Raw genomic sequence first — 20782 nt, 5'->3', positions numbered from 1 at the left:
ATCAGCGTTCGAGTTCTATAAACATCTAGAGATTAAATAGGCTTATGTGTTCAATGCGAGCACAAAACTTTATTTTTTTTTATTTAGGAGATAAGGTCTCACTATGCAGCATTGGTTGTCCTGAGGCTCAGTATGTAGACCAGGTCGGCCTCAGACTCATAGAGGTCTGCCTACTTCGGTCTCCTGGGTGCCATGATTAAAGCTGTGCACCACCGTGCCAGAGAGCACATAGCTCTTGAATATGGCAGCCATTGTATCAGGCTGAGACCACAGCCCAACCTGCTACGGAAGTGACGTCCCAGTCTTAGGCGGCTGCTGTGAGTCCCATCTGAGCCAAGGCATAGCCATCAGGCCTTGGTTATGACACTTGTTCTTTCTGAGTCTCAGTTTACTATCTGCAAATTAGTGAAGTAAAACCCCTGGATCACAACATTTTAGGCTATCACGAGGAAGGCAAGGCAACTGGATGTAGCCTTTCTTTCTTCTAAAATCTTCAACAACTTCCTTATGATGTTTACTATAAAATTATTAAAGACATGGGGGTGGAAACATAGATCCGTGGACAGAAGATAATGGGTGTTTTTCTGAGGGAACTGTGACGTACCTTGTAGTTTAGGACAAATGCTGGTGAGGGGACAGGCTTGTGATCAGAAGATGTGAATGAATAACAGATGTACCGTCCTGTGAGGTGCTGGGAGGCCAGGGTTAGGCTGAAGTTGTGGTGAGAAAGACAGCAAGTTTTCCTTCTCTGCTTCTAGCACGTGGCACTGTCTCATGAGTTTGAGTCTCTGGTACGGCAGGACCCTCGCTTTGAGATCTGCACGGAAGTCATTCTTGGGCTGGTCTGCTTCCGGTTAAAGGTATGTTATGCCGATTTCAGCCATCTTTGTTTCCACTGAATGAGATAAACTATTATTCATGACATCCACATACAAAGTTGTATACCAGTTGCCAAGGTCTACAGAACATGACCCGTGGTGCTTAGCAGGCGGTGCTGGCTAGCTGACCAGTCCCGTAGACTCTCCTCCGTGGACTTGTTGCCCAGTTTCCTCAGATGTGATTGGATGCTTTCCTCTTGACCCAAGGCCAAGAGTCCATCCAATACCCCTGGAACTGTACTCCTCTGCTGAGCTGTCTGTGGCCTCAGGAACCAGGTCACCTGTGGACACACAGCATCAGCACATCTGGGAACTGGTTAGATAAACAAGCCTCACGATCTCAGTCATCTGGCTATATATACCTCGGCAAGATTCCTGCACAGAGGGGGCACCTGGGTTGTGTGTTCACTTTGTGAGGGAAGCCTGCCAAGACCGGCAAGGGAGTAAGCTATCTTTGCAGAGACTGACACAGCCACGTTACTCAAAAGGCCCCTGCTCATCACTGGCTTATAAACGAAGCCAGATGCTCTGGCCATTACAGAACTGCCTTTTAATAGGCCAACAGTTTTATGTTTTGTTTTCTTCCTCTTCTCTTTCCTCTTCTCCTTTTTACAGTGCTACGGTGGAACCCAGAACTTCACACATACTAGACAAGCCTACACTACGCTACATCCACAGTCCCTGCCTCCATCCACCCTCCCTCCTTTTTTCAAAAAATAAGAGACAAGGAACTCATGATGTTACTCTGGCTGACCTGAAACTCGCAGTTCCCCCAAGTAGCTAGGTCTGCAGATGCATGCCACCACACTCAACTGAAAGTTTCTGATAGGTCTTGCCAGGAGGCCTCGTTGTCCGAGTCTAGACAGCAATCATAAGAAGGAGCAGTCTGGGATACATCAGTTTCATGATGCTTCACCTCCATGTCTTATCTCCTCCCCTCATCTTGATTCTTAGAGTTTAAGATGAGCTCCAAACCTTGGGAAATCCTAGAAGCAGCAAGCACTAGTGTTGTGATGAGAGAGGTAGAGTGGAGCCCCATGCTCTCTGAAAGTATGAAATGGAATGTCTAGGGGAGATGTGTAGCCTACACACATGGGATGCCTCAAGGTATCCATGCCCCTGGAGTTTGGCATGTGGACCATGAGATGTGGCAGGTCTACCAACATTGGTGTCGGCATTGTGTTGACTTCTTTGTCCCTCAAGTAGGTATTTATTTTCATTGCTGTAGGATGTTGCTATAGGATCTTTTCAGTTTTATAGGATGCTTCTATTTTAATTGTTTTATTGAGGTAGAATTTACTTTTAACTACAGGGCTGTGAGCATGTTTGTCTTCCCCAAAGGCCTCTATATAATAATGCCTTTTGTCTTCAGTCTTGACATGATATTGTCAAGGCTGAGATTATTACTGGGTATGTATAATTTAAGATTAATACCAAATACACTTTACCTCAGTTTCTGCTCCTTCTTACTTGCCTGGTAGTGTGTACAGCCCTCACATGCAAAACCCTCTTTGTCTTCTTCCCATGATTACACATTTGCTTTCTCTTTTTCCTTTTTCTTTCTTTCTTCCTTCCTTTCTTCCCTCCTTCCTTCCGTTCATTTTCTGTTTTTCGAGACAAGGTTTCTCTTTTTAGTCCTGGTTATCCTGGAACTCGCTTCTGTAGACCAGGCTGGCCTCAAACTCAGATATCCACCTTTCTCTGCCTCTCTAGTGCTGGGATCAAAGGCATGTGCCACCACCTCCCGGCTTACACCTTTCTCCTTAAAGAAGCACATTAGCCAAATGCTATTCCTTTTCTGCCTATATAACTGCACAGTGTAATTTTTCTGCTTGTCCTTATTTTCTCCAGTTTGAGTTTTCAATCTTCATCATCTTTGATGGCTTCAACCAGAATGTATTGTGGCTACTTACTCATTGAGACAGGATCTCGTGTAGCCCAGGCTACCCTCACAATGACTGTGTAGTCAAGGAATATCTTGAACTGATTCTCTCATCTTCATCTCTCAAGGGGTAAGGTTACAGGCATGAACCACTCTGCTTGCTAACAACAGCATCCACTCTACGATATCCATTTCTGTGTCACCGGGGATTTGAACCCCGGCCTCATATGTGCTAGGCAAGTGCTCTGCCACTAAGCTGTATTTCTGGTCCTGTGGCCCCTTATTGAACATAAAGTATGTGACCTCACAATCACATAGTTGCTCCTTTCTCCCTGGCCAGACTCCTCTAATCTTCCTTGGCTTACTCTTGCCTTTTCATTATTGCTTCTCTAACCATTTCTGTTTGCCTTCTGCTCCTACTTGATGGAAGTCCTGTCTAACCCAAACCAGATGAAAATGGTAGTTTTCCCTAACTACTTGGTTTTTGTTGTCTGTGTTATTGTCTCATGTCTCCATCATCCTTGAATAGGACCCCATTGTCCAGACATGGCACGTACACCAACAGTCTGAATAGCCTGTAGTTCCTTCACTGTACACTTAAGATTTTCTTGGTTGTCACACTCAGACCCACAGCTAGCGGTGTGTAAATCTATCCAAGGCGAAGAGCAGTTTTCTGTATCCAGAAGGTGTTCAGCTACCATTGTTGAGGTAGAGGGGACACTTTCCTTCCCATGCATCCTCTTACACCTTGACCCTTAATGTCCAGAATAAATGGTCCAGCCCTGCGAGGGTCTTAGAACTCCAGAGTGAAGCCCATGACAGGCCCTCTTCTATATTTTGCTAAACAGAAAGGCTTAGCGGATGGGGAGCCATTTCATGACAACATACACAGAGGAGTGAAGGGCTAGGTAAAGAACAGCTACCAGCCTATCTACTTGGGGCCCTAATGGAAAGCGAAGGTTTTCTGTGTGTTGGCTGATAAGGCCTTCTTATCTCTGGTCAGTCATTGGGAGTGGAGGACTCTGGCCTCTCTGTCCCCAGCTAGTTGACAATTTTCTTTCTAGAGAGGTTGTATAGAGATCATCCTTGACCCCCTGTTCCTGTGCTTACAGATGTCCTTTGCATATTCGCACACCAGCTTGACTGTGGTGTTCCAGGGTCTCCGTTGTTGAGACCTGCTGCCAGGTTCAAGGTCTCTATTCGGTTCTGTTGTTTACGCTCACCTGTTTGTGCTGACAATACCTCTAGCGACCTTCATCTCTCTTAAACTAAACTGGAGGATGGGAAGGTTAATTTCTGATAACACAGATCCTAGAGAAATGGGGTCACAGGGAGAAGCGATCCCATAAGTTCCATTAGCCTGTGTTAGTTCTCTCATCAAGCTCTCTGGCCTCTTACATAGAAAATGAAAAGTAAAGATGGTTTCTTTGTTATCTACCAGACTCTGTGTCATATGGTGGATCTGCTTTCTAATTACCCCAGGGCTCCAACGAGCTGAATGAAACTCTTTTACAAAGAATAAACAGCGTCAAAAAAATCCACTTGGTACCGTGCCGTCTCCGAGACAAGTTCGTGCTACGCTTCGCCGTGTGCTCTCGCACGGTGGAGTCTTCCCACGTGCAGCTGGCCTGGGAACACATCCGAGAGCTGGCAAGCAGCGTGCTGAGAGCCCAGAAGGAGTGAAAGCAGAGCCGCTGCAGGTAAGCAGCTATGCCAGGAACATGCTGTCCTCCTGGCCGCAGGATTCCAGCTCAGTTCCAGCTTGGCCACTCGGTGCTGTGGGGCTGGGCTCCACTGTAAAGCAAGGAAGAGAAAGCTGTAGCACCGTTCATTCGAGAGATGCAGAAACAATGCTACGCGTAACGATTCCATAGAGTGAATTTGTATTCACTTCTGTGACGATACACACGGCGAAGTAGAGATGCTCTATGCTTTCCCCTCAGACTCCCCCCAAATAGCTTCGACCAAAGCAGCTATCAGAATAAGCTTTTGATACAGGATAACAATAAATGGGACTGTCACGTGACTGATTGACTCGGGCAGGCAACATCAAAATTGTGATGTTAAAGAAGGGCAAAGCCTCCAGGCTGCTTACAGAGGGGAGAGCGTGGCAGACAGCACAGTTATAGTGATAGCTATTATTACACATCTTGGATTGGCAACATAAACATTTTGTTTGTTTTTCAGGACAGGGTTTCTCTGTGTAGTCCTGCCTGTCTTGTAATTCTTGCTGTAGACCAGGCTGGTCTCGAACTCACAGAGATCCGCCTGCCTCTGCCTCCTAAGGGCTGGGATTAAAGGTGTGTGCTACCACTGCTCCGCCTAAATTTTTGAGTTAAAATTATTGATTGTATTGTTTCACTGCAGAGATAGCATATTCCTTCTTTGTACTCAATTTAGAAGTACACAAGTCTCTTCTTTTTATTCTTTTCTTTTCTTTTTTGTGGTACCGGGAATGGAACCAGGATCTTGTGCCTTCTAGGCAGGTGCACCACCACTGAGCTACGCTGCTGCTCTCTTGGTTTTCTAAGTCAGCCGCTAAATTCGTGCTATTTTTTTCCCCCCTGTAGAGATCAAAAGTTGAAAAGCAGTACACTTCAAAGTGGAATGAGAGAAAAACAATCACCACCCTGCCTTCATGAAATCATGGATATATGTGGCCTCGTGTCTGTCTCCAAAACTAACCAGAAACCTGCGATTGACTTTTCAGTGGCTTGTCAATGAAGACATATTTTCTGTTTTATCCCGGGAGAAATGTTTTCTGTGTGCAAAGCTGATGCCAGGGGCTCTAGCTTTTGTTCTGTGTTTGGCTGTGATTTTTGTTGATAATAAGATGTCTTTGTGTTCAGAAAGTCATTGGTGGCAGGCAAGGCTTGTTTTATTTTCCAGGGTAGCCTTTGGCCTTACCTTCAGACTATATCTATGGCAGTCAGCTTGTTCTGTGTGACTCAACATTTAATAAACAATTGATGTGCAATACTAACTGGGTTGAGTAAGCATCTTGTTTTACAATGTATCGGACTCTTCCTTGTGAGCTTGGCTTACCCTTTCAAACATGCTGCCTTTGTTCATGTTCATTTAGCCAGCGTGTGTTTAACAAAAGCCTGGTATATGTCAGTCACTGTTCAGATTTATTAACAACACTCAAGTTCTGCTTAGAAATGAGCTCAGCTTCTAGGCATTTACTTGAATAATCTCTGATCTTTATATAGAATCATTCTGATTTTAGAAAACAATTTTTTTGTAGATTTATTTTTTAGTTCGTGGGTGTGTGCACGTGGCGCTTGTGAGCGCATCCAGTGCTCAAGGAGGCCAGAAGAAGCCACTGGACCCTCTAGAGCTAAACTGACTGTAGTTGGGAGCCACCTCATTGAGGGCATTAGAAATCAAACTTGGGTCTTCCACGAGAGCAGTGTGCACTCTTAGCTACTTAGCCACCTCTCTAGGTCCAACATATATGTTTTTATCCCAAGACTAATTAGCGTCCTTTGGAGCATTTAGAAATGGCAATGACATTCAAAAGGAGTCACTGAATTATTAGCACGTGTGGTGGTCCACATTGAGTGTTCACTTGATAGGACCTAGACTCATCTAGGGGACAAGCCTCTGTGTGTGAGGGGATTTCTAGATTAGATTGCCTGTGGCCATGCCCGTGAGGAATTATTTTGATTGGGTTACTGGAGGTGGTGAGACCTGCCTTCAACGTGGGTGGCATCATTTCCTGGGCTTGAGACCTAGACTGCAGAAAGAGAAGAGGGCTTGCTGAGCACAGCAGTCACAGGTCTCTGCTTCCAGACTGGATGCAGCACGGTTGACTCCTGTAACCCTTGCTTTCCTTCCGTAATGGACCACATCCTCGAACTGCCAGGCCTGTCACACCTGTGGTCCCTTAGGTTGCTTTTGTCAGGGTAGTTTTGATCACAGCATCAGGAAAGAGTAAGGCAGCAGGTATAGCCTGAATTTCTGATGCCTCTAACATTTGTGTAAATGTACCAGGGTGGTACAATCTGTCCTTCAGAAAGCTTGGTGCTTATCATGTATGCTCTCTATCTTATTCGGGCAGGACCTTTGTTTATAGATGAACCAGATTTGGTTTTGTCCCGATGTGGAGGCAAGGGACAGTATACTGAGGCCACCAAAACCATCTGTGAAGCATCAGAGGAGTATGAAACACTCCAATTACTGAGCCGAGGTTGACGTGCCTACATTTTACAACGATTGCTTTTCACTTCTCAGTGTGCCCTTGTGTAGGCTGGAAGGGTCCCAGAGGAGCTACTGCCGCCATTGACATCATCCCCCTCTTCTGCTGCAGGAAGAGCTCCAGTCAGCATGGTCTTTAACTCGGGCAAGATGCTTGAGACGTTAGTGTGAGCAAGTCGTTGGGGGACACGTGGCAGAGGACACGTTGTACAAATGGGAGGCAGGGATTCTCTGAAAGGCTGGAGTATTTCTTTCTGAAACTGTCCGAATCCTTAGGGAATAGAGTCTAAGACCTCAGGATGTAATCTTGTCTAACTAGGGCTCAGTTTTAGTTTATTTACTATCATATCAGAGTTTCTATTGCTGTGATGAAATATCATGACCAAAAGCAACATACCTTTAATCCCAGCACTAGGGAAGCAGACGTAATATCATGACCAAAAGCAACATACCTTTAATCCCAGCACTAGGGAAGCAGACATAATATCATGACCAAAAGCAACACACCTTTAATCCCAGCACTAGGGAAGCAGACGTAGTTGGATCTCTGAGTTCAAGACACCCAGGGCTACAAAGAGAAACCTTGTCTTGAAAAAAAAAAAACCCAAACAAACAAACAAGAATCCAGTATGCCTGGATTAAGACTATCCCATAGTCAACAAGTATTTAAATCTGTGCCCAATACAGTATCATATTGAGCACACTGACCTCTGGTGGCACTGGTACTAGATGCTGCCTGTAGGGCCTCGGGTCTTTGCTGATTTCAGGCACTTGCTCTTGGTGTTGGGCAAGCCCTAGACTTATCTGGACACAGCAGGCAGCAGACAAAAGACTTATCTGGGAACATCTCTTGTCTAGAGTGCAGCAAAGAGCAGCGTTCCAGGAACCAGAGATCCGAGTCAGGCTGACCACATACCAGTCAGCATGCAGAGAACCCCACGGCAGAAGGACAGGGAGATGTCACAGGTGGGACCTCATCATCTTAAGGGAAACACGGGAAAGGGATAAAGGACAAGACCCCAAGGGAAGGCAGGATTGAGCTTTTAACTAGGGAATCCAACTGATGGCAAAAACTGGAAAATGGTCCTACTAGCATTTTATCCAGAAAGTTTGCAGTTAAGGGAACATGGTACTTGCCTGGTAGCATTTTGGCCTAAGGATAGCTTTATGGTTTTATATGAATCATATAAATTCCCAAATATTAACAGTTTTCACTACCTTGGTATCGAAATCTGTTTCCTGGGCACCTCTCTGTGTGTGCCATACATAAACTAGTAATAAGGAGTGGGAAAAGTGCTACAACACTTGAGAGTTATACAAGTCGCTTGCATAAACTGGGAATATCTGGAACGATCATTTTAAAGAAACTTGCATGGTTCTCAAAGGCAGACATGCAATGGACAGTCAGGGCAAGATTACAGGAATGTACCCCATAGCCAGCTCAAACATGTTTTCCCCAAACACAGGAAATTCACAGCAGCCAGAGCCCAAGCTACCTCCCCTTGATTAAGTCCTTCTGTTTCAGTCTCAGAAGAAAAGAGACCCGAAGTAAGCGGCTATCAACCCGTCCGCTCCTCTCCAAGAGTCTTGCCTCCCTACTTCACAAAACTCACCCTTCTACTTTTGCCCAGTACAGGTTCTCATTTCATTTTGTGGAGTGGCGGCTGCTCTGTTCATGAATATAAAGGCTAATTAAATATAATTAGAACTCAGACTTGTTAAAATCCTGCCTCTGGTCGTAGGGGAGAGCGCCATCTAATTAAAACTTCACCGGAACTGTTGTGTTCCATTCACGTTAGGTTGCCGTAGACTGCATATCCACGGGATGGCTGGATACATCCCCCATGTTCCCTGGGTCTCTTTCACCAAGGTAGACCGGGAGGGGAAAGATGTGGCAGTTGGCTAAAATCCAACCACACTCAGGGAATCTCAGAAAGAGCCAGGTTTGATTATTTACCATCTTTTTTCCTGCTTTTTCACACTTGCCTATAAACATATTTTTTTAAAAAAAATTCTTAATGCGTGTTTGCCTATGATGGGTGGAAAAGGCCCATGTGCCAAGAGGTCAAAGGACAACTGTGTGGAGCCGTTTTTCTCCTTTCATGTTTTCGCGGGTTCTGGAGTGCAAACAAAGGCCACCAGGCTTATACAGTAGCACTTTTACCTGAGACATCTTGCTAGCCCCCCAAATACATTTTCCCTGGCAAAAAGGATGCACATTATTTGGGATCATTTTCTCTCTCTGCTCAAAACAAATACACATGCAGCATCTGACACGAGAAAGCGTCTATCAAGCAGTTTGTGCTCTCAGCAAATTTACTCCTTGCATAACTTAAGCCTTAAACTTGTTCACACTCTGCCCTGGGTTGTAATTCTAACAAAGACAATTTTTAGAAGATGGAAGCCTTTACATAGCATAAGGGTTCAAACTGCATCGGGGAATCATGTTGCCTTTTGCAGGGTTCCTGGTCTAAAAAACATAAGAATTTAAAAACAGACTCCGTAGGAAACTCGAAGACAGTTTTGAGCTTAGCAGAAAATAATAAAGAAATCTAGACGTCTCGGCAGCCTCTGGGAGGAGGGAGAGGGCTAAGAGGAAAAGGGAAGGCCATGCTTTGGGAGTTAAAGGTCAGAAGAGCGGCAGGCTCAGCAAGGCAGGCCTGGGAACGGCTGCGTAGGGGTAGGGAAGGTCTTCAGAGCGAAAATGCCCAGAACCCTAGGGCGAGCAGGGCTGGGATTTTGGTCAGTGTCTGAAGAGGGAGATAAAATGAAGGAAAGAAAAGATAAGTTTTCTCAGTGAAAACAGGCGGGCTTAGCAATGAGGGTTGTAGACAAAGAGACAAAAATAAAGAGCAACCCCCACTCCCCCACCCCACTCTCTGACAATCAGCTCCCGACTGCTTGGAGCCTGACCCAGTGGCTTATGCCCTAAACAATCAATTAAGAACCTAACCTTTAGTGACCTCACCCAAATTGCAAGATGTTTTAGCTGGTAATAGGGAGATAGGAGGTGGGGTCCGAAGCTGTTTATGAGGGGGGACGGTCCATCAGCGACTGCCAAGCTTGTCACTATCTGTTTAGCTACCTATGATGAGTAACCACATAAGCTATTCAGTTGATACTGGATCCCCGCCAGCAACTGCTTTGGTAATTTTGGCATTACGTTTGACGCTGGCTGTCGTCTTTACCAAAGCTGCCTGAATTCGAGACTTATTATTTGATAGCTGCTGATGAACTGGATAGGGCTGGAGAACGCAGAAGCGGGCGGACCCCGATTTCGGGGGTGCTCTGGGCCTCCCAGCGGGAGTCCTGCTCTCCCCCATCCCTAACAGTTAGTTCTCCTCCTCTCTCACTGCCTCTGTCTATTTCGCAGATTCTAGCACTGCAAAAAGAACGACCGAAACCTGACGTGAAGCGAAAGCCAATAGCGTGCTTGGAAAAAACTAGCGCCATAGCGCCATAGCGCGGGATCAGCCTCCCTCCCTCCCAGACCGCGGGCGGGAAAACCGAATTCCCGCCACAGGGTCCGGCCCGAGACCGCCAGGCCGCCAGGCCCCGCCCTCACGCCGCGCGCGCGCGCCCCTCGGACCCTATTCCTACGCGCAGGCGCGGCGCTGGCCGAGCGCGTCACTCGCGGCGCAGGCGCAGTGCGAAGGGCGCGCTTTTCGGTGGTTGCGGGCGGAGCAGGCAGCGCTGGTGGGCCTCGGTAGGCGGCTGGTTTCCGTCAGGGCCGCGGGCCGAGGCCGTGGACGCCGGCTCGGCCGTGTTTTTGGTGTCTTGTTTCGTTTTGTCGGCCCCGGTTGTTGGGGGGGGGGGCGCTTGCGAAGCCGAGGGCGCTGCTCTCGCTCCCGGAGGCGGCCCGGGTTGAGGGACGTGCGGGTGGGCGGGACGGCCCTGGGGTCAGGTCGGCTGCAGCCGCCTCCCGCCACGATTGTGAGGAAGGCCGGAGCAGGTTTGCCCCCCGAATTTCCTCACGTTGAGTAGCGTGCTTTCTGCAGTGCTAACACAGGTGACTTTCCCTAATCCGAAAATCCAAACTCCCCTGACATCTGAACTTCTCGAAGCCCAATGTAACATCACAAGGGGAAATTACACTTAGTCAAACTTACAGTTTTTTTTTTTTTAAAATCATTCAGCCCTGTACAGAATTATTTAAAATATATAAATTAACCTTCCGGTTTTGTGGCTAAGGTATATATACTAAATATTGTGAGTCTTGTGTTTAGAATGAAGTCCCCTCCCTAATATCCGTGTTAATATCAGGAAATCAGATACGCTTCTGACTCCAAGCATTTGGAACAGGGATATTTGTCAGGTGTAACTAGGTAGCTGGTTCCAGGCCATGCACTATGACCTGAGGAAACCTTCCAAAGGAAAGGAATATTAATTCACAATCTCTTATCTGACATTTCTAAGTTCTTTAATGCTTCCAGTGATTTCACAAACTTGTCAGCTAAATAATGTTTCACACTGCTGTTTTTTGCGTTGTTGTTGTTGTTTTTTTTTTTTCAAATGAAAACCTACATAGCTTAAGAGATAGACTCCAAGTCACTGCTGAAAGAACAGATCATACATCCACTTATTGGGCCAGGGAAATGGTTTAGTGGGACATGGCTTAGCCAGTAAAAGCTTTTGAGTTTGGGAACCTGAGGTCTAGGATCTTTGAGAACCCATGTGAAAAGAGAAAACCTAGTTCCTGCAAGTTGCCCTCAGACCTAGACCTGGACCCTTCCCAATAAATACAATTAATTAAAAAAGTAAAAACATGTATGTCCAGGCTCTGTCTTTAGATCCTGTCCTCTAAATTCCTATGCTACTTTCCCACTAATACATTAGAGTTATGTAAAGGTTAAACATGATATCTGGTATATAGTAGGCACTCGGTCTTTAATCATATATTAGTGGGTACCATGGTCTAGGTACTGAAGAATATCTAAATACAATAAAAAAAATTAGTTTTTGCTTGCAGAAGCCAACTGTCCAGTTTGAACAATTAGCTTGCTTAATTAGAAAATTTAAAAAGTTAAGAAGACTGAAATGCAACTCTGATGCCTACCCATTCACCATAATTTAGAGGTTGTCCCAAGACTAGACTTGTTGAAATAACTTGGTATTTTGTCTTTTTTTTTTTTTTTCTAGAGCTGAGGACCGAACCCAGGGCCTGGCGCTTGCTAGGGAAGTGCTTTACCACCGAGCTAAATCCCCAGTCCCATGAAATAACTTGGAAGTGGTAGACCATTGAGCAGTGGTGACAGTTTTTGGTTGTCTGTGTCAGGACACGACCAAGTGGAAAAGAGGTAAAACTTGGGAGATGAATATTGATTAGAAAGATGGTGGTGGAAGAGATAATTTTGAGAAGGTGACGAGAATTGGTGACTTTAGTTTTCATATTTTCCAGGTCACCTCCTGTTAAGTTTCTTATTTCTGGTGTTGTATAATGGAGATTAAAATAGGGTTATAACAGATGAAAGCAGGGCTGCTTGCCCCAGAACTGTTCTAGTTTTGATACTAGGTTAGGTTTAAGTTATAGTTTTACTAGATGTTAAGTTTCCTATTATAAACAAAGATTTATGTGTGCCTACCTATAATGTGGTAAATTCTTTCCACAGCATTGTGGGACATAAAAAGCTATGTTAAGCCAGGTTGTGGTGATGGCCCTTGGGAGCAGAGACAAGCAAGTCTCTGAGTTCAAGGCCAGCCTGGTCTACAGAGTTGAGTTCCAGGACAACCAGGGCTACACAGAGAAACCCTGTCTCACCCCCCACAAAGCTATATTAAATATAGCTCACATACATAAAAAGTATTGGTTATTAAGCTATACTTCCAGATAAATTGGAAGTAAATTTAAAATGTAGCTGGTCTTTTTACTTTATCATAATACATCTTAGGAAACCAAAAGGTTTTCTTAAGATTTTTTCTTGCTAGTGTGTAGGCAGATTTTACATTACAAAAATAGTTTTTACATTATTTAGTGGTGAGTGGGGGCACATTTGTGCCAAACTGTGCATGTGGATGTCAGGGGACTATTTTCAGAAACCATGTAAGTCTTGAGAATTTAGGTTGACAGGCTTGAAAGCAGGTGCCTTCTTGTACTAAGCTATCTCTCAGCCCAATTGTATATTTTCCTAAGATTCTTGTATAAAACTGTGAAGGGTTTATGAGAATATCTTGTGGAAAACCTGGCATAAAACTCCTTTACTAGTAGACTGTTTGGCTTGTTCTTGCAGTTCATCTTTCATAAGTTTTAATTTTTTTCTTAAGACAGTTTCTCTGTTGCTCTGGCTGTCCTGGAACTTACTCTGTAGACCAGGCTGGCCTCGAACTCATTGAGATCTCTCTGCCTCTGCCTCCCTAGTTCTGTGATTAAAGCGTGTATCACCACTACTCAGCATAAATATTAAATTTTAACACTGTGAGAAATGGGAAAGTTTGGAAGATTTGTGGCATCATGTTTCAAGTTTTATGCAGGATAAATCATTAAAAATATTAAATATGTCATCATTCATATTTATGTTTCATGCAGCTCAATCTGCACTGATAGCATCAAGTAGTATTCAGTACATGGTAAAGTACACAGTATCTAATGTGGAACTTTGGACCTGACTTCTCACATTGGTCATAATCAGCTGAGTTCTCGCTAGTAAGTGTTTTTATTCTTTTAGTCTCAGTTTCTACATTTGTACAGCAGGGATAACAGTTACCACATTATTTTCACGATCAACAGATTTGATTCTCACATGGTTCCTTCAGATAAAATCTGAAGACCCAGAAATTGTAAATGACTTGCTTAGTATTTTTCTTAGAAAGCATGCTTAAGATTTAAAGCTTCATCAGGGCATCTTCATGGATATATATATCATTAAACTGTTCTGATATATTCCCCTCAGTGCTGCCTCCTGCTCTCTACCCTTTCCCCTGGTTCCCTTCCTTCTCAGTAGATCCTTTCTGCTTTCCTATTACATGTTCTATTAGCCCATTTCCCACCTCCCTAAAGATTACCTCCTTTCATGATCATCTTCTATTCCATGTTCTGCGAACATACATGTAAATGCATGCATACCACATACACACACACACACAATTTCTAAATCTAAATTCTGCAGGAGGAAAAATGAGGTATTTTTCTTTCTGAGTCTGGCTTATTTTCTGTAGTGTATGACTTAGTTGATTCCAATTTTCTGTAAAGGTTGGATTTTTTTTTTTTTTATGGCTGCATACATCTCCATTCTGTAGTTACATATCCATTCATATGTTGATGGTTGTCTAGGCTGCCACAAATAGGGATTAAAGGCATGCATCACCACTGTCTGACTTTGGCTTTAAACTTTGTAACTGAGGGTGGTGAATCCACCGCCCAAATGTTAGGAGTCTAGGCATGCAGTTATACCCTGTGTATGTGTACTGGATCATAAGGATTTGGGCATGTTAGTAAGCACTTTACCACCTGAGTCACATTTCCCAACCCCTTTCTTTCATTACCTTTAAATCCTTTCTGCTAAAACCCATGAGTAGTTTCTTTATTTCTTTTTCTTCTTCCTTTTTTTCAAGACAGGGTTTCTCTGTAGCTTTGGAGCCTGTCCTGGAACTCACTTAGTAGACCAGGCTGGCCTTGAACTCACAGAGATCTGCCTGTGTCTGCCTCTTGAGTGCTGGGATTAAAGGTGTGTGCAACCACCACCTGGTAAATATTTTCTTTGTAGAAAAAATTATTTTATAAATAAGACACGTTAACATCTAAGAAGTCATTGTTAGGTTGTCCTTAATCTTGAAAACTATTATCAGTGTATCTTTGTGTCATGAGTACTTGAAATATATGATTAAATAAATATTTCTTTTACAAATACATCTTTATAAATGAAACGTAAATAAATACTTTTTTTTGAGACAGGGTTTCTCTGGCTTTGGAGCCTGTCCTGGAACTAGCTCTTGTAGACCAGGCTGGTCTTTAACCTACAGAGATCCGCCTGCCTCTGCCTCCAAGTGCTGGGATTAAAGGCGTGCACCACCACTGCCAGGCCTAGTGTACCTTTCTTAACAGAGGTTTTTTATTCTTGTTTTTTTTTTCTTGATACTGATTTGTCTTCAATTTTGTCTTGTGTTACAGAATTTCTGACATGGAGAGTTCCAGTTCTAGGTCTGTGAAATTGGACAATTGGCAGAAGAATTACTTTGTAGTTACATCTGGCACATGTACACCAGGACAGAAGGCAGATGCATACCGTGCACAGATACTACACATTCAGTGTGCATGGGCCAACGCTGAGATCTCTCAGGTCTGTGCTACCAAACTGTTTAAAAGGTATACAGAAAAATATTCTGCAATTATTGATTCTGACAATGTTGAAACTGGCTTGAATAACTATGCAGAGAGCATTTTAGCTTTGGCAGGATCTAAACAGGCTGACAGTAACAAGTGGCAGTCTGGATTGTCAGTAAATAATATTTTTAAAATGAGTAAGGTACAGGAGATGATGCAAGCTGGAAAGAAGTGGAAGGAGTCTCTGCTGGAACCTGCTGATGCATCATCAGTAGTCATCGGTAAAGAGCCCACTGTCTCTGAGCCTTCTAAATTTAGTGTTTGTGGAGGTTCTGGAGAGGGCAACTTTCTATCCAATGACACAGATAGGATTCAAGCCATCCCAGGCAGCAGTCTGAGACATTCGCGGTTTCAGAGTGCTCGGCTGCCTTTGACAGCTAGTACCACTAAGGCTTGTCCCACCTCCTCAACTCCTTTAGGTGAGTCAGCCACTGCAACATTTCACACTACACCATTATTTGGAAATACCAGAAATGAAAATCACAGCTCTCCTAAAACCAACACAAGACCAAATATGTCTGTATCCAATCTGTCTTGTTTTCCTTCTGGCTGTGAGACTCCACAAAAAATGAAGGTTTTATCTGACTCTGGCACCATTGACAAGCTTTCTAACCCAATACCGAAAAAGGTTTCTAGTAAAACAGAAGATGGTGACCAAAGGGACGACAATAGCCTGCCTTCCTTTAAAACTGCAAAAGAACAGTTATGGGCAGATCAAAAAAAAAAGTGCTACAAATCTCAGCATATATCAAAATCTTCATATGGTGGTATGAAAAGGTCTTTGGGAGCAGGGAAATCGAGAGGAATATTTGGAAAGTTTGTTCCTCCAGTGCCTAAGCAAGATGGAGATGAGCAGAATGAAAGAGTGAAGTGCAAGCCTACTAGGGCAGAGTCGGCAGTACACCCCACTGATGACCGTCTGAAGAATGTGGAGCCAAAGATGATTGAGCTTATTATGAATGAAATTATGGACCATGGGCCTCCAGTACATTGGGAAGATATTGCTGGAGTAGAATTTGCAAAAGCCACAATAAAGGAAATTGTTGTGTGGCCCATGATGAGGCCAGATATCTTTACTGGATTACGAGGGCCCCCTAAAGGAATTCTCCTCTTTGGCCCTCCAGGGACTGGTAAAACTCTGATTGGCAAGTGCATTGCTAGTCAGTCTGGAGCCACATTCTTCAGCATCTCTGCTTCATCTTTGACTTCTAAGTGGGTAGGTGAGGGGGAGAAAATGGTCCGTGCGTTGTTTGCTGTTGCAAGGTGTCAGCAGCCAGCTGTGATATTTATTGATGAAATCGATTCTCTATTGTCTCAAAGAGCAGATGGTGAGCATGAATCTTCTAGAAGGATAAAAACAGAATTTTTAGTTCAGTTAGATGGAGCAACTACATGTTCTGAAGACCGTATTCTTGTGGTGGGAGCCACAAATCGGCCCCAAGAGATTGATGAGGCTGCCCGGAGAAGATTGGCGAAAAGACTTTATATTCCCCTCCCAGAACCTTCAGCCAGGAAACAGATAGTAGTTAATCTCATGTCCAAGGAGCAATGTTGCCTTAGTGATGAAGAAATTGAACTGGTGGTGCAGCAGTCTGATGGGTTTTCTGGAGCAGATATGACGCAGCTTTGCAGAGAGGCTTCTCTTGGTCCTATTCGCAGTTTGTGCACTGCTGACATTGCCACCATAAGCCCAGATCAAGTTCGAGCAATAGCTTATGTTGATTTTGAAAGTGCTTTTAGAACTGTGCGACCTAGTGTGTCTCCAAAAGACTTAGAGCTTTATGAAAACTGGAATGAAACATTTGGTTGTGGAAAGTGAACACTGCAATTGAAACGAGAAGCTGGCATCTAATAGTAACAGTTCTTTTACCTTTAGCATAGGAAGCTTGGGGTGTGCTACTTCATTGTTGTGGTGTATAGCCTGAATGCTATGCCTCAGGTTAGAATGATAACAGTTTAACTCCCGATTGTTATATCTTATATTAGTATCTTGTATTTGCCTTCCATTTGTTATGTGGTGTGTAAGCTCATTTTGTTTAAATAGAATGACCATTTATTTCTAAGTGAGTTCACATTAGAACTTTAGTTTGGTAATAATAAATTGCTAGTGTGGTCTGGCTTAGATACAATTAATTAAGATCTTAGCAAAGGCACCAGAAACTAAGCCACATTAACCTGTGCTGGTTTGTAACCTGTTTTGTGGGTTTTTTTTCTATCAAAATTAACTGATAAAAACATGTTTAGAAATAGCAAGATGTAATCTGGTATCAGCGATGTATCACTTATTGCTCTAAACAGGAGACAGTGTGTTTTTTTTTCTAGGGGTCTGGAATGTTCTCCCTTAATATTTTATCTGATACCATTTTAAAGCCTATTATTTCACCCTCTTTCAAAACTAATAGATGCTTTAAAATTGTTATCATTTTGTTTTGTAAAACATGTTTGTTGTGGAAACTTCAGAAGACAGAAACAAAAAGAATAAAAATAGTTTGCTCATTACTACTTTGAGGGGGACAACTAATTTTGTTTTATACAGTACTGTGATTTTACTATGCATTTCCTTTTGTAGTCTTGTTTCGTTTTGTTTTCTTTTCTCCTCTGACTGGTATGCAGCCATGTTGGCATGAAGCAATCTCCCTGTCTCATTCTTCTAACTTCAGTGATTACAGATCTGTGCCACCATGCCCAGTTAGCCAGGTTTTTTTTCTAAAAGTATGTCATTATTTTGCATGTCATCATACATATCTACAGTAATTTTCTGTTTGGGAGCCCATGTTATAGATGGGCTTTAATTAACACAAGAGTTGATATTTTTGTCTTGTGACATGGCATCTTAAAATGGAATTTGAAACACTTTTAGTGAGTGAGTTTAGAAAGTTTGTACTTCATGGTGACTCACAACAATCTGTAACTCCAGTTCCTGACTTCAGCTGGCAGCATCCACACACATGGTGAATATGCACACATGCAGGCAAAGAAATTCAATAATTTTATTTATACATAAAATCTAAAATTTTTTTTAAAAGTTTGTACTCTTTGATAGAGTATATATCATCCTTTTCATTTACCTTTTATTTATACATTGCTGCTTTAAAAACTTGATTTTAGTTTCCCCTGTGAAATGTGTAATTGTCTCATTAGAACTTAAGTTACTGTTTTCAATTTTTATTTTCCTTTTCTTTTGGTTTTTCAAGACAGTGTTTCACTGTGTAACCCTGGCTGTCCTGGAACTAGCTCTATATACCTGGCTGGCCTTGAACTCAGATCTAGCTGCCTCTGCCTCCTAAATGTTGGAATTAAAGACATGCACCACCACTGCCCGGCAGTTTTTATTTTCTAACGTCTTTAAATGTCTCCTAACATCCAATACTTTATCCTTGTAGGATTTGAGTATGAAATGTCCCTCCCAGGCTCATATGTTCAGTCACTGGCTTCCAGATAGTGGTGCTATTTTGAAAGGTTCTAGAAACTTTTAAGAGGTAAGGCCTCTACTTCATTTTAAAGGCTTTACTCAAGTTTGATCCCCAGCACCCACATGACAGCTAATAACCATCTGTAATTCCAGTATCGGGATTCCTGGCCTCTGAGGATACAAGAGGAGAGGTAGGCAAGTGGTGCACAGACATACATGAAAGCAAAACACCCCCCTCCCCCCAACCAGTGGTATTTATAATGAAGCAAAGCGGTTTCCTTTTGGTCCATTTATATCATGGCAGACTTTCTGAGGAAGAGTTAGACATAGGTAAACAAAGAAAGTGAGGTGGTCATTGCTTGTTCCCAGAGGACATTGCAAGAAAAAAGTGGTGGGAAGATGGGTTGGTAGTGGGGATCAAAACAGGACCAGGAGGGGAAAGGGAAGGATCCAAGGGTTCTATAAAACATCCAACAAAGCTGGGCATGGTGGTACATGGTTGTAATCCCAGAGGCAGCAGGCAGGCAGATATCAAAGAAATAAAATGAAGCCAGGCGGTGGTGGCGCATGCCTTTAATCCCAGCACCTGGGAGGCAGAGGCAGTCAGATCTTTGTGAGTTCGAGACCAGCCTGGTCTAAAAGAGCTAGTTCCAGGACAGGCTCCAAAGCTACAGAAAAACGATGTCTCGAAAAATTAAAAAAGAAATAAACGAATAAACAAAAAACCCCAAACCAAAACTAAACAAACAAAAACAAAAAGCATTCAACCCCAAATCAGTTTACTGAACTTGAACTTGCAGTCTTACAGCAAAACTTTGGCCTTCTCCAGTGTTCAGTCTCCTGTCTCTACCAGACATTTGTTTATCCAGTTGTTTGTCCAGCTAAGAAAATGAGCTTGGGGAATCTGTGTCACTGTACCCTGTTACTTTTAACCAGGAAATTATTAGTAGACCTTTGAAGTGCAAGTTTGGATTTTGCTCTGTAGAACTGAGCTTTATGGAAGCAGGCTGACTTCTGAGCAGCCTCACGCCAGTCATCGTGCTGTTTCTACGGAGTTGGGCACTGGCATTTAGAACTCAGCCATCACTGAACACTACTGCAGCCTGGGTGCATCTTACCCTAACCTAAGATCATGCGGCAGCAACAGTGGTGGTGCAGACCTCGAATCCCAGCTCTAGGGGAGCAGTATTGGAGTTTACACACACAGTGCAGTTATTGTTCACAATGGTAATGTGCTCCATTTAAAAAGGAAATCACACAAGGTTATTTTTAAACTATTGGGCATGAATAATTTTTAAAATTAGAGCATTGCATGTTGATACCTAAGGGAGAAGTGGGGGTTGAAGTGAGGAACATTTCACATTACCTATAGAAAATAGGGCTGGAAAAAGGTTGACTGAACTGAAGATGAATCTTTTTAAAAAGCAGGTTTAAAGTCTCTATGTTTTGCACATATATAATATTGTATTTTAAAGTAAACCTAAGAATCAGAATCCATAGCTGAGAGTCATTCATCCAGCTCCAAACTGAGCAAAACAATCAAACCGGCTTTAAAAAGTAAATGTGAGGCAAAGATGGATTTCATCTGCATTTTAAGAAATTGAATGTTCAGAAACCCATTTTACAAAGGAATATCAAAAATTGCTGTAAAAACGAGGGCATTATTACAATTTAAGGGAAATGATGCAGATAAATCTATTTTAATGGACAAGTTTAGTTGATGCAAAATAAGTATGCCAGTGTTTCATTATTTATTCCTCTCAACTTGCCCAAATTAGAGTGGAAAAAATGCACACTGTCTACCCCAGCGCTGTATACAAAGAAATGAAAAACTGTTTTCCTAGCCAAGCTAGGACCTTGGAAAAGCTTGATCCTAGTGTATAATTGATTTCAAAGGCTCTGTTGTACTCCTTCAGTTGCACCACAATCTCCTCTGCACCATTCTTGTCCGGCGTTGCCTAGGCGATCAGTGCTCACCACTGGATGGAGTTCACAGTTCTCTTTTGAATGAATGAATCCCTTCATAGTAGAGTCAGTAATTTCATTTAAAAAATACATTAGACTAAACTGACATTGTTGCCCAGTCAAAAGAG

The 20782-nt window shown here is 43.2% G+C and overlaps 2 protein-coding genes across 7 annotated transcripts in view; both read left to right on the top strand.

Annotated features, from left to right (window-relative positions):
- Positions 1 to 5742, top strand: part of Ddc (dopa decarboxylase) — an 88013-nt gene extending 82271 nt beyond the window's left edge. For all 4 annotated transcript variants that reach the window (XM_075944356.1, XM_075944354.1, XM_075944355.1 and 1 more), the window contains 3 exons: positions 759 to 860; positions 4243 to 4460; positions 5331 to 5742. In XM_075944356.1, the coding sequence (XP_075800471.1) occupies positions 759 to 860; positions 4243 to 4443 (303 nt within the window). In that variant the 3' untranslated portion in view covers positions 4444 to 4460; positions 5331 to 5742. The remainder of the gene's footprint in view (positions 1 to 758; positions 861 to 4242; positions 4461 to 5330) is intronic.
- A 4867-nt stretch (positions 5743 to 10609) lies between these two features.
- Positions 10610 to 17865, top strand: Fignl1 (fidgetin like 1). 3 transcript variants are annotated; one of them, XM_075944352.1, is made up of 4 exons: positions 10774 to 10969; positions 12100 to 12257; positions 13484 to 13600; positions 15065 to 17865. In XM_075944352.1, exon 4 carries the CDS (start codon positions 15075 to 15077, stop codon positions 17094 to 17096), a length of 2022 nt encoding a protein of 673 aa, XP_075800467.1. In that variant the 5' UTR covers positions 10774 to 10969; positions 12100 to 12257; positions 13484 to 13600; positions 15065 to 15074; the 3' UTR covers positions 17097 to 17865. The 3 variants fall into 3 exon arrangements, with proteins under 3 accessions (XP_075800466.1, XP_075800467.1, XP_075800465.1); XM_075944351.1 differs by lacking the exons at positions 10774 to 10969; positions 13484 to 13600 and adding an exon at positions 10610 to 10666; XM_075944350.1 differs by lacking the exon at positions 13484 to 13600.
- The last annotated feature ends 2917 nt before the right edge of the window (positions 17866 to 20782 follow it).

The sequence above is a fragment of the Microtus pennsylvanicus genome, chromosome 12 (assembly GCF_037038515.1).
Source record: "Microtus pennsylvanicus isolate mMicPen1 chromosome 12, mMicPen1.hap1, whole genome shotgun sequence".
Classification (NCBI taxonomy): domain Eukaryota; kingdom Metazoa; phylum Chordata; class Mammalia; order Rodentia; family Cricetidae; genus Microtus; species Microtus pennsylvanicus.
This window is presented reverse-complemented; position numbering and strand designations above follow the sequence as displayed.

Coding starts and splice junctions, on each gene's coding strand:
- Fignl1 (XM_075944351.1), top strand. CDS start 15,075: ATGGAGAGTTCCAGTTCTAGGTCTGTGAAATTGGACAATTGGCAGAAG.